Source organism: Hemiscyllium ocellatum, chromosome 12 (genome assembly GCF_020745735.1).
Source record: "Hemiscyllium ocellatum isolate sHemOce1 chromosome 12, sHemOce1.pat.X.cur, whole genome shotgun sequence".
Taxonomy (NCBI): Eukaryota; Metazoa; Chordata; class Chondrichthyes; order Orectolobiformes; family Hemiscylliidae; genus Hemiscyllium; species Hemiscyllium ocellatum.
This window is the reverse complement of record NC_083412.1, coordinates 59,828,298-59,841,957: the sequence shown is the minus strand read 5'-3', so window position 1 is coordinate 59,841,957 and position 13,660 is coordinate 59,828,298. Positions and strand designations below refer to the sequence as shown.

At 39.4% G+C, this 13,660-nt stretch overlaps 1 protein-coding gene across 1 annotated transcript in view; it reads right to left on the bottom strand.

The window, feature by feature from the left end:
- The window catches only part of man1a2 (mannosidase, alpha, class 1A, member 2), a 125,599-nt gene that overhangs the window by 63,593 nt on the left and 48,346 nt on the right, over nt 1-13,660 (bottom strand). The window contains exons 4-6 of the mRNA XM_060833597.1: nt 11,332-11,450; nt 9,912-9,992; nt 3,204-3,298 (exon numbers count right to left, since the gene is read on the bottom strand). Of these exons, the coding sequence (XP_060689580.1) occupies nt 3,204-3,298; nt 9,912-9,992; nt 11,332-11,450 (295 nt within the window). The remainder of the gene's footprint in view (nt 1-3,203; nt 3,299-9,911; nt 9,993-11,331; nt 11,451-13,660) is intronic.

The window sequence follows — 13,660 nt, the reverse complement described above, 5'->3', positions numbered from 1 at the left end:
GAAGTCTCTCAGCATATGTTAACTTTCAATCAGTTCCACTAGATTATGTCAAGAACATATACAACAGTGCATCACACGCATACCCACACCAACATAACATAAATATTAATAAACAACTGTATATCAGCCAAGTTACATTGCAATTTGATGACAAAAAAAAAAGGAAAATGCTCGTGCATCAAGAATTCAAATATAGGTTGTAGCCTGCATTTATGTTTTGCTGGTGTGGACATGCGCATAGAACAGGCCCTTCAGCCCACGAAGTTGTGCCGAGTATTATTCTGAATCTAAAATAAAGTAACCTAACTACGCACTTCTCAATTCACTGCTATCCATGTGCATGTCCAGCAGTCGCTTAAATGCCCCTAATGACTCTGCTTCCACCACCATCACCACCGCTGTGAATGCATGGAATGCATTGCCAACTCTCTGCCTAAAGAACCTACCTCTGACGTCTCCTCTATTTGTTCCTCCTAATATCTTAAAATGATGACCCCTCATGCCAGTCAATCCTGCCCTGGGGAAAAGTCTCTAGCTACTGACTCTATCCATGCCTCTCATTACTTTGTATACCTCGATCAGGTCACCTCTCTTCCTCCTCCTCTCCAGAGAGAAAAGTCCAAGCTTAATCAACCTCTCTTTGTAAGACAAGCCCTCCAGTCCAGGCAGCATCCTGGTAGACCTTCTTTGCATCCTGTAATAGGCAACCAGAATTGGACACAATATTCCAAGTGTAGTCTCACCAGGCTCTTGTAGAGCTGCAGCAAAACCTCGCAGCTCTTAAACTCCATCCCCCCGCTAATGAAAGCCAAATCACCATATGCTTTCTTAACAACCTTATCCACTCAGGTGGCAACTTTGAAGGATCTATGCACTTGAACACCAAGATTCCTCTGTTCCTCCACACCGCCAAGAGTCCAGTCTTTAATCCTATATTCAACATTAAAGTTCGACCTTCCAAAATGCATCACTTCGCATTTATCCAGGTTGAGTTCCATCTGCCATTTCTCAGCCCAGCTCTGCATCCTGCCTATGTCACGCTGCAGCCTGCAATAGCCCTCTATACTATCAATGGCACTCCAACCTTTGCGTCATTGGCAAATTTACTAACCCCCCCCCCCCACCTCAATCTCCTCATCCAATTCATTTGTAAAAACTGCAAAGAGCAGAGGCCCAAGAACAGAGCACTGTGGGACACCACTCACCACCAGGCAGAATACTTTCCATCTACAATCACTCTCCGCCTTCTGTCAGCCAACAAATTCTGAATCCAGATAGCTAAATCTCCCTGTATCCCATACCTCCTGACTTTATGAATGAGCCTACCATGGGGAACCTTATCAAATGCCTTGCTGAAGTAAGATTGCAAGGTTGTATATGTTTTTGACACAAACCAGTGGAATTGATTGAAAGTCAGCGTCTGCTGTACAACTGAACATGCTGAGAAACTTCACAGCAATACACTGTACAAAATCTCTTATAATATATTTTCTCCTCGAATGCCACTGAAGTTAAATCAATTATCATTGGATTATGACTGAAAATGAATTCCTTGATGATTTACTATTTGAGAATTTGTCAAAAGCTTTGAAACTTTTGCACCATAGTAAATAAGGGAACCCTCTAAGTTGCTGAAATTAATTTAATCCATTTAAAATACTGCACGTGTAAAATAATTTTCTAATTTTTAAATTTAAAACATTCCCATAATCAATTAGGAAATCTTAATATAGAATGAATTTGGTGAAGAAATGCTCAGAATTTCTAATATAAGCCCATTCTGCATTGTTGAATCAAAAAGCTTGGTGCTGGAAAAACATTGCTGGTCAGGCAGCATCCGATGGGCTGGAGAGTTGATGTTCTGAGCATAAGCTCTTCATCAGGAACAGCGTATGCTCAAAACGCTGATTCTCCTGCTCCTCGGATGCTGCCTCACCGGGTATGATTTTTCAGCACCACACTTTTTGACTCTGATCTCCAGCACCTGCAGTTCTCACTTTCTCCCCGCATTGAAGATGATGCGAGTAAGACACGGCTGGGGAAGGATGGGTTGGGCTGTGAGGGTGCCTATATGTGTGCATCTGTCTGAAGTTGTGGAACTCAATATTAAATCCTACAGGCTGTAAACTACCAAAGTGGCAAATGAGGTGCAATTCCTCCAGCTTGCATTGAGCTTCATTGGAACAATGTAGCAGGTTCAGGCCTTGTTGACCTTGCACCTAGCACAGTGGAGCTAGTTTCTCCTTTTCACACCTTGATTTTACAAGTTTATTTCACCTTTACCACCATCAGCACTCACTTTGATTTTTGCTCTGGACACCTTCACCATCTGTCTCACTCACTTCTCTTCCCACTTTGTCAACAGCAAAAGCACGACCACTTTCCAGCTTCTTTCAGTTCTGAAGAAGAGTCCTATTGGACTGGAAATGATAACATTCTCTCCCTAGATGGTGTGGTCAGATCTGAATTTTTACAGCACTTTTTGCTTTCTTTTAGATCTTTAGCATCCAGGGTATCTTTCTTGCTTTTATACTATTTTCGAGGAATATCTCCAAGAAAGAATATTTTAATCTTTGTAAAATAAATGTAGTTTGATGGTGAACATGCCAGAGTGGTAAATCCAAATATTGATTGTAACAATTGCATAATGTAATTCAGGTCCATTCCATAAGACAGTGTTATGAACAATATCATTCTCAGAATATTTGAAAATATACAACCTGATATTTGTAATCTTTGACTGCAGTCACTGTGGACATCAAGCAGTTCAAATCTGTCAGAAGTATAACTGTCAAATTTTCTAACTTTTCAGCGTTTTCGAAGCATATTCCAGTTCAGAACACATGCAGGGGACATTGATAAGCACGTCCATTCATGCATAAACACTTCACACCAAAATTGAGTAATGGAAGTGAATGTCAATTTTAGGAGAAACCTATTGAGCTTATTTATTCTTACAGAATAAAAGATAATGCAGCATTCAATAATACAAGGATTCTAAATCCTTACATCGTGCATTCACCCAGCACCATGATGATAATATTGCCATGATGAACCACAAAACATATCTTAAAAGGTCTAATCTTTCATTCCTCCTAATTGAACATGGTAAGATCAGATGGCAGTGCATAAGTGGAAGTATAACTGAGCCCCATTCTTTCCTTACTCAAATGTTAAATGCCACAATAGATAAGCTAACTCACCTCTTCAGGTTCACCATAGCCCATGGGATGCCTGTGGGTGTATTAAAGGAAGGCAGCAGTTTTTCAGCAAGTTGTGCAGCTTTCTGTTTGAAGACCTGAAAAAGAACAAAAATATTTTTAAAAAGTTTGATTCATATTTATGCATAAGGAAATAAAGCAACACTTTAAAAATAAATGGAGCAATCCAAAAAAATGTTGACAATTTCTGAAGATAGTGACCTTCTTTTATGGAATTTAAGTCTTATGCATTGAAAGCAAGAATTCACTTCATGTTTTCAAAATCTCTTGGGAACTATTTCTGTACACCAATGTCAAACAGGAGGTGCCCCACGTGCATTATAAGCTAGATAAATTAAAACTTCAGGAGGTGGAAAGAGTAAAGACAGCTACTGCTGTCGACAGAAAATGAATTTTTTTTGAAGGCATGAAGGTTAAAGGCAGAAGTTCCTACAATTCTTTTTGTATTAACCTACTTTTCTAATCAACCTGTTCAGAGATGCTTTACATGAGATGCTGCATTTTGGAAGGACTGGATTGCACACTTAATGATAAGGTTCTGAGGAGCATTGTTGAACAAAAGATCTTAGAGTGCAGGTCCATAGTTCCTTGAAAGTGGAGTCGCAGATGGATAGGATAATGAAGATGGCTTTTGGCATGTTTTGTTTTACTGGTTAGTGCGCTGAACATAGGCATTGGGAGGTCACGTTGCAGCGGTACTGGACATTGATTAGATCACTAATGGAATACTGTGTGCAATTCTGGTCTCCCTATTAGAATGATGTCGTGAAACTTGAAAGGTTCAAAAAAGATTTACAAGAATGTTGCCAAGGTCGGAGGGTTTGAACTATAGGGAGAGGCTGGGGTTGTTCTCCCTGGAGAGTCAGAGACTGAGGGGTGACCTTACACAGGTTTATAAAATCATGAGAGACTTGGATAGGGCAAACAGACAAGGTCTTTTTACCAAGCTGAGTGGGTGGGTGGGGGTCCCAGATCTACATGGCATAGGTTCAGGGTGAGGGGGGAAAAAAGGGACATAAGGCGCAACTTTTTCACATAAAGACTGGTGCATGTATGGAACAAGCTGCCAGAGGAAGTGGAAGAGACTGGTACAATTACAACATTGAAAAAGGCATCTGAATGGACATATGAATAGGAAGGGTTGAGAGAGATATGGGCAATGTGCTGGCAAACGGGACTAGATTAGGTTGGGATATGTTGTTGGCATGGATGAGTTGGACCGAAGGGTCTGTTTCCGTGCTGTATGATTCTATGACCTCAGAAGCAGGTGGAACTTGAACATGAGGGACTGGACCACAAGAGGGTCCTCAAGCTACTCTTTTCTCGTAACTGCACAACTGCTTGCATATGACTCTTGCTTAGACAACAAACGACCGAAACTGCTTGGGTTAATTGGCCCTTTAGTGAAAAGAGCCTACATAATGGACATAGTGTAAGCATTTTTTAAAAAGATCAGCTCCTGGTAGATTAACATACTGCCATGTCTTCACTTTCTTGAACATTTGGTCAGGAAACAAGGTTAGTCTATTATAATGCAAGTTTTCTATAAGTAGGAGATGTTAACTACAAATGTCAAGCCATCTCCGGTGTGCTAACTACCTATCAATGGAATTCTGATAAAAATGAAACACTGTGGGATCAAATACTTTTGAAGCCATTGGCAGTCTGGAAACACTCAACTAAACATGGTTATGCATTTAACCTTTGGCCTTGTAACGAATAAATCGATTACCATTATTCTCCTTCTTCTTCTCTCTGTCGGATAGACGAGATGAGTCCTTTCTCAATTATTTGAAAAAGAAGTCCAAAGCACATCATTAGCTTTATCCCAAATGTAAATTTCAAGTACAGCCACTTGAGATTAGTATAACTGACTCAATCAGCAAAGCAAAATGCAGCATGCATTTTGAGTTTTCTAGTACATTGTGCTGACAATATTGCCAGATTTGCTGAGGATTTCTTCAAATCCTCACCTTCAGAGATAATCTGTGACAGTGTCAGAGAGAAAGGGGATTGGTGGAGGAGGGGACACATGCTGATGATCTCCCTACCCAAGTTCTTCAAAATAAAGGAAAATAAACATATTAGCCCAGATCTTCCAGTTTCCAAACAATCAGAGACCGAACACATTCTGAAAATCTGCTTTGGTACGCTCTTGACATCCTTTATCTGGACATTAATTACAGCAGTTTGATGCTAAGCAAGTTATTTTTCTTGTAATGTCCCCATGCCTTGTGTGGTGTGGACAATGGTGAGAATGGTGGGAAAATACAAGAGAAATGAAAAAAACCTAATTATTGATACAAAATAATTGCAGATTTTACTCTGATGGTTTCAGAGACCTCAATCAAATTTAAGTGCAGCTTACAATTATTCCCTCCTCCGCTGAGAAACTAGAAGGCAACACTCTCAGACTTGAAAGTTACAGTAGTCACCTGGTCGAATAGAACTTGCTGCTTGCTTCTCCAGACCTCCATTTTAATGGCTCTTCTATAAAAAGTACTTGAATGCTCCATGACAGAGTTCTCCTTCACTCTTTGTCCGCCAAAGTCAGCATCAGCAAATCCTCAACATCACAACATAATCATGGCAGGTCAATTCAGAATCAATTTTGGCCCTTCATAACTTCTCTTTGGAACAGAGATATCATTGCATGACATCTCTCCTGTGAGATTGTGCACAGGGACACATTGCCTCTTATGGCTCTTCATTTCTTAAGTGCGAATTCACTTTGTCCTTACTGGAGGCAACTAGCCTCTGTGCATTGTACAGCTTTTTAACAAAAGAATATGAAAGATTAATAATGACAGGGGATGAGGAGTGGAGAATTTTGAATTCAGATTCTACATGCAGTAGTGAAGTTGGTCATCCATGAGCATTGTGAAGGATTGTACACAATGGCAGAGTAAGAGAAAATAGGAAGTAGCAGACAGATGGCCCTTAGTGAATTGACAATGACCAATGACATTATTTTCTGTGCTAATGTACATTCTATCAGACCCTGGAGACAGCAGTTACCTAGACTGACTATGTTTGGTGCCTTCACCTCCTCGGGCGGTCTATCAGAACCTCCAGGTCCTATTCGGAAATTGTGGTGCCAGCTTTTTCTTCTGAGACACTTTGACTTCCTAAGGGGAAAGTATGTGAAATAATTCCTGGCTTGCAGAATCTGAAACTGTGTGCAGCACAGATTTAAATATTGCATCAGTGTCTAGTATGCCAGCTGGTCTCAGCAGCAACAGGAATTTTGCCTCTCCTGTTGCATGACTACCCAAGGGGGCAGGTTGCAAAATGAATGAGGTGAGAAGATAATGTGAGAAACTACATGAGCCATGATGGATCGGCTGCCATGACAGCCAAAAAAAAATTAAGAAGAAACCAGTACATCGTATTTTAGACCATTACTATAGTCCAAATTATATTGAAGGAAGGGGCTGCTCTCAAACATGATTTCTATCATATGCGTTAAGAAATCTTTAAGCCAATGAAATATATTTTCTTTTAAAAATCTGCAATATTATTGTTTAAATGGCAAGCTTTGGCACTGCTGAATCCCTTCCAACTGAGACTTCAGCAGTACTCACCTGAGATTTGCATCAGAGACACCCACACCCTATTTTGATTTCTAGCTCTTTCAATCCCCTTTTGGAAAAGCAGAAAGAAAATTCTTTGTTTTAATTTTGATTAGAATTTAAGAAAGACTGAAGTACTACTACAAACGAATGCACAACTAAAGAGAAGCTGCTTACTGAGTTCATTGTTAACATTAGTTAACTAAAAGGGAAAATCATATGCAAATAACATTCTTAATAGTCAGCAAATCTAGTTTCAAGAGTTTTTAAACAGTAAATTCAAGAATGTTGTTCGAAGGTCTCCAAGAAAAGTACTTACTCTTAACTGAATATTAAGCAAAGAATGAAAGGAAAGTTGTGTACAGAATAAATATAGTCTCACGAGACACAGTGGAACAATGTGCCTTTTTTGTATTTACATTATTACAGGAGTGAACAATTAAAGAAACAGTTCTTTGAAGTGAAGAGGATGTGAAAGTATAATGGAATCTTGGTTTAAATTGCATTAGCATAATAAAGGAATTACAAAGATACTAATTTCTTGTGTTGTGCAAAATGGCAAAGGGAATTCTGCCCAAAATGAAATGTGCCACTTCTGTATCCTGAATAAAAGACAGTTTATTAATCATAGTTTACTTACTACATATTTAGGTAGCATTGTCATAATGCAATTATTCTTCAATTAAATCCATACCAGCATCGAGCATTTCCAAACAGAGCACGTCATATTGAATCCAATTTGGAGCTCTCATTACATTTATATCCTTTGTGCAATCAGGCAAATTTTCAAGTATTTAACAGAATGCTTATTTTATTCCTCTCGGTTAATGTGATGCGCGAAAATCAACTTGATGTTTCAACTACACAATTTAAGACTGTTGCCACTAGCTGGTAAAGCTAGTAGAGATTACAGAATGGATTCTTGTAAGATTTAAATTGAATTCCTATTATTTTCTGCAAAGTCAATCTGACCTTTCAAATTTCATTGGTGACTCTATCTTAAGTTTCTATTTAAGCCTATTAATAAAATACATACATATAAATACGTATGCAGATAAGCATATGGGGAATTGTTCATGGACAGATGAAGGCTCTTCAGTGAGATCAAAAATTAAACACTCGCTTTACTATAAAAATATGAAGCTATTTACAAAATTTGTGACTAGTGCCTTTGGTGGTCAAAAATAGTGAAAAATAGTATTTGATTTTGGATGTATCAGTTTGACTAACTATTCTGAAGGGTCTGCATGGAAATCCCCCAAAATTGAAAAAGACTTCAGCTAGACCTGCAAAAATTGGAAATGTGATACATTAGCAGGGATTTCACTTCAATCTTCAGATCAACAACAAATGTGAACGGTCTTGTAGCAAAACAGTGTAGAGTCTGACACAGTTACAGAAATGCTTCCAGATAAAAGTGACAAAGATACCTCAGTTCTAACAAGGCAGTTCACAGATTATGGCATAGTGTCATCTCGAAAATGGACCAAGGAGAGGTAGGAGGGGGTACAGAAACGCCTTGGCAGGAAGGATTAGGGAAAACCCAAAGGTGTCCTAGACAGACATGGCGAATAAGAGAAAGATTAAAGAAAGGGTAGGGCCAATCAGGGATAATGGAGGGAACCTGTGCCTAGAGTCTGTAAAAGTATGGGAGGCCCTAAATAAGTTTCTTGCTTCAGTATTCAGAAGACGGAGGGACCTCATTGATAGTGGGAACACCAGGTTAAGAGGCTTGAACAGATTGATGTTAAGGGAGTGATGTGCTGGAAACTCTGAGAAGCATCATGATATATAAGGCCCCAGGGCCAGACCAGATATATCCAAGGCTACTTCGGAAGCAAGGAATGAGACTGCTGCTCCTCTGGCAATGATCTTTGCATCCTCACTCTCCATGTAAGTAGTACCAACTGATTGAGTAGACACCCAGAGACTTTTCCCCAGGGCAGAAATGACCATCACAAAGGATCATAATTTTAAGCTGAATGGAGGAAGGTGTTGGGGAGAAGTCAGAGATAGGTTCTTTACACAGAGTGGTTGGTGTATAGAATGCACTGCCGGAGGTGGTAGTAGAGTCAGGGACATTTAAGCCTCTGCTGGACAAGAACATGGATGGTAGTAAATTGAAGGATGCATTGATTAGGTTGATCTTAGGCTCATCACAACATCGTAGGGCAAAGGGCTTGTAATGTATTGTTCTACGCTGTATGTCACTCATTTTCAAGTTTAACATGAGGGTACCATTGGTTTGTAGTTAAGCTAGAAACTCTATTCACAGACTAAAATTTGTTACATCAGTTTGATATGTGAATATGACAAGGAGGCACAGAGTCAGAGAACTGAAGTATAAAAATCATGTTCCAATTTCATGGGAATAGGATTAAACAATTAGAAATGAAATTAAATAAGCCAATGCTAGAAATAATGAGCATGTCAGGCAGTAGTTACGGAGAGAAAAATGTTTCAAGTTGATGATCTTTCATCTGAAGAAGTCTGTAGTTGGCAAAAACAAAGTCAAGAACAGAGTTGGACATTACATGAGAAGTGGAAACTATTCACAATATCAGTCAATATGGGAACTGGGAAGACGTGTGGCAGCCAAAATTTGGGAAGACATGACATTAAAGTTTAGTTTTTAATTCATGGGATGTGGGCATTACTGGCTAGGCCAGCATTTTTTGATCATTCCCAATTGCCCAGAGTCAATCACATCACTGTGGGTCTGGAGATACACGTAGGCTTGACCAGGTAAAGACGCAATATTTCCTTCCCTAAAAGATATCAGCAAATGAGACAGGTTTTTGATGACAATAAAATGTACTGATACAACAACTTTGCTAGGAAGCATTTTGGGAACAAAGTTCAAAACACTTAAAATTCAAACTTAAACATCCCAGAAAATACTAGAAACATAAGCAGGTTTGTCAATATTTCAAAAGCCAATTCTAATATTTTGATTTGAAATGGAGTCTGTACTGAAAATGTTAAAGAATATTGTGATATATTTTCCATTATCGTATCACTCTGCTTGCCTTGAAAACTGAACAGTGAGAGCTGCAACATGCCCAAAGGGGTGAAAGAAATTTGCTAATTTTGAGGGAAAAGAACAGCTTTATCATACCTCTTCTCCTGAAAGATAATAGGCAGCCAGCAAGCCTCCGATAAACCTGATATTCACTTCAAAGACTGAGACCTCTGCATTCTACAAAGCACATGGAGAGGAATAAAGAGTTAGACTGTGCTCTATTAATGCTTATTAAGAACTCTAACCATTCTGCCAATGTGCACACGAAGGCATATGGATCCAGCTTTATTAGTCCCTGCTATTCTACAAGTGTGTCTGAAATCCATTGGACAGCAAATTGGTTCAGTTTTTTTTCAAGCATCCCTAACAGTTGCTGTAAACATATATTATGGTTAAAAGTCAGTTTATATGGTCCTTGGTCAAAAGCTTGCTACAGACCATACTTTGGTTTTTTTTTCTAGATCCTATTGATATTTAACTTGAAGTCTTCAGGTTATTGGAAGCTCCCAATGTAAAAGTTTGTTTTTGTTTTATACTTACTTGCATATGAAAGTACAGGAGGTACAATAACTTTGTTTCCATAGCTTGACTTTGGACTTCTAGCAGCCCATTCACACAACCTACGTCATTAAAACTGCTTTTAACAACTGAAATTTCTACTTTTTTCTATAAATGCCCTCTGTCTATGACAACTGAACCACTTAGTACCACAGCTTCCTCTGTTGCCTCCATTTCAACACGCTCCAAGCCATGATCTGAATTTCAATCTTCTCATGACTTCACTGTGGCCTAAAGGCAGCACAGTGGCTCAGTGGTTAGCTCTGCTGCCTCACAGTGCCAGGGATGCAGGTTTGATTTGAGCCTTGGGTTATTGTCCATGTGAAGTTCACATATTCACCCTCTGTCTGCATGGGTTTCCTATGGTGCACTCCAGTTTTCTCCCACAATCCAAAAACGTGCAGATAAGGAGGACTGGCCATGTTCATTGCCCTGTAGAGTCGAGGGACATGCAGACCAGATGGATTAGCCATGCTAAATGCCGGGTTATGGAGAACTGGGGAGGGGGCTGGGTCTGGGTGGGATGCTCTTCAGAGGGTGGTACATGTTCAATGGGCCAAATGGCTTCTTTCTGCACTGTTGGGCTCTATTATTCAATTATATTGCTTTTTCTCCTCCCTCTAATTGTGCCAGTAAAGCCACAGTTTTGGATTTGGTCTTCCTACCCTTCCACCGCCTGCATCTTTTGAGTTAGAATGTGGACATGTTGCACACAGTGGTGGCAGTAAACAGGACACCAAAGACAGCGCACAATAAAGGAATGCAAGCAATGAGACAGCATTATATAGGATGCTCTGTTTAACCGCCACATGAAATACTGTGGGAGATTAATGTACTATTTAACTGTAAATATGCCAGTCTAGCAATTCTTCCACTGAAAATGATCCACTCCATATGAAGATGGAATATGGCTATTGAAGAATAGGAACAGGCCTGTTGAGAGCCTATTATGACTTACCACGCTGAAATCTAAGTTCTTCTCAATCCATTCTTTCCCATCTCGAAACTCATCAAAAAGACCCATGATGTATAGTGTATCTAAAGCATCCACAATGGTTGCACCCAACTGAGAATTTCCTAAAAATAAAAAACACAAAAATATATTCAATACCTTTTTTTAAAAGAAAAGGTACCTGGCGAACAGAAAAATACACTGAAATCTAATTCAAATATCAGCATGAAAATATAGTTAGCACTGTACTTATTTGACAGCACACTTCCAGCATTGAACCTTTTGAAAAGAAATCTGGGAGCCCACTATAAACCATCTGATTGCCTATACATCAAGATGTTACAACACTCTGTATTGAAAATCCCACTCTTCTTGAGGTAACCTCACTCCACCCAAGATCTTCCTTCTCCTTACCAAGAAATGCTTTTACATATTTGTCTCTTATTTCTGTCACCTAGTAAACTAATGGCTTGTTCCTGCCAGAATAATTTCAACAGTGGGCAATACAAGGTGGACACAAATTTGTGATCTAAGAAAATTACCAGATCAGGAATTTCTGCGAAGACCAAATGAACAGAAATTGGAGCAGTGCAGGCAACAATGGGTATTTTGGAATCAGAAGCAGAAAACCCTCAGGAAGAGGGCTTGTGCCAAATCCCAATTGATTCTCAGAAAATTATGTCCAGATTGAGAACAGATGCTGGATATCTGGATTCCTTTGATAGAAGACATTTGCTAGGTTCTTGTGGTTCAGTGATAGAGCCCCCAACTCTGGGCCAGGAAGCCTAGTTTCAAGTCTCACCTTCATGGTTGTGTTTAGACATCTCTGAAAGGTTGCTTAGAAAAAAAAACTTAAGACACTTGCTTCAAATGATTTGTCATTAGAAAACTAATGTACATTTTAATAAAGGCTTAGCTTCAGTGGTTCCTATCTTCCCATGATGCTCAACTGCATTAACATCTCAGGACTTCCCCTACCTTGAAGGTAATCATTGATTAGAAACGTAACTGGACTAGCCTATAAAGTACAACCACAAGAAATCAGGTTGGGAATTCTGCAATGAATAACCCATTTCCTCAATTCACCAACTAGCAGGCATAAGTCGACATATGGAATACTGTTCACTTGCATAGATCAGTACAGCTCTAATCAATGCTCAAAAGTCTTGACAGGATTCATGACAAAGCAGATAGTATGACCATCAGCTAATTCAGCCCTTTAACAACAATCACTCCCGCTAACACTAGCACATAGCAAAACCAGTGTGCACCATGTACAAGATGCAGTACAGAAACATAAATGCTCCTTCAACAGCACCTCCCAAGTCTACAACCTCTACTACAAAGAACAAGGGCTGCAGATACATCGGAACACAATCTCCGAATTTCTCACCATTCTCCTTTGGAAATTTACTGCCTTTCCTTCAATGAATCAAAATTTTAGAACTTCTTTCTGACAGCATGAAGGGCACTGGTATCGGGGTAATGGTACTGGACCAGTTATCAGGACATGGGTTTGAATCTAGCTTTGTAGATAGGGAAATTCAAATTCAATAAAACTCTGGAATAAAAAGCTAGTTTAATAGGTGACCATTGTTCATTGTCATCCCTGATTGGAAAGTGGGGATGGACAATAACCGTTGATGTCACCAGCAGCTCCTGAATTCCACAAATGAATAAAAAAACTTCAGAACTTTGGACTATAGCTCACCATTACTTTCTAAGAGGCAAATAAGGTAGGGCAACAAACTGGCAGCTTTGCCAGAAATTGTCACATTTCTCAAATGAATCAAACGCTTTCAGTTATACCACCTGAGTAGACTGGAGGTACATTTAAAGTCAGTTTTAAAATCAGTGGAATGGACCACAAAACACCAACAACAACAGCAAAAATAGTACATTATTTAGATTAAATTAGATTCCCTGGTGTGGAAACAGGCCATTTGGCCCAACAAGTCCACACCGATCCTCCGAAGAGTAACCCACCCAGACTAATGCACCTATCACTATAGGCAAAGGTCACAATCAAACCATGTACTCCTCTAATTCAAAATAATGAGTCTATCCAGTTTTAATAAACTGGGAGAGAGACCTGCAAGTTTAAAGGATTAGAGGAAACAAAGACCAGAAGGCTAAGTCAGCACAAGGGTCCGAGCTACAAGAAAAAGTAGAGATCATCCAGTACAGTACACATCCCTGTTACGCGATATTAAGTCAATGGCATCATAATCATGCAGCTCTTCCTTGAGGTTTTCCTCACCTGTGGTGCTCTACAATTATAATTCGAGCAAAAAATTATCATGTACTCCCATCTCAATGAGGCAGTTTCAAGACA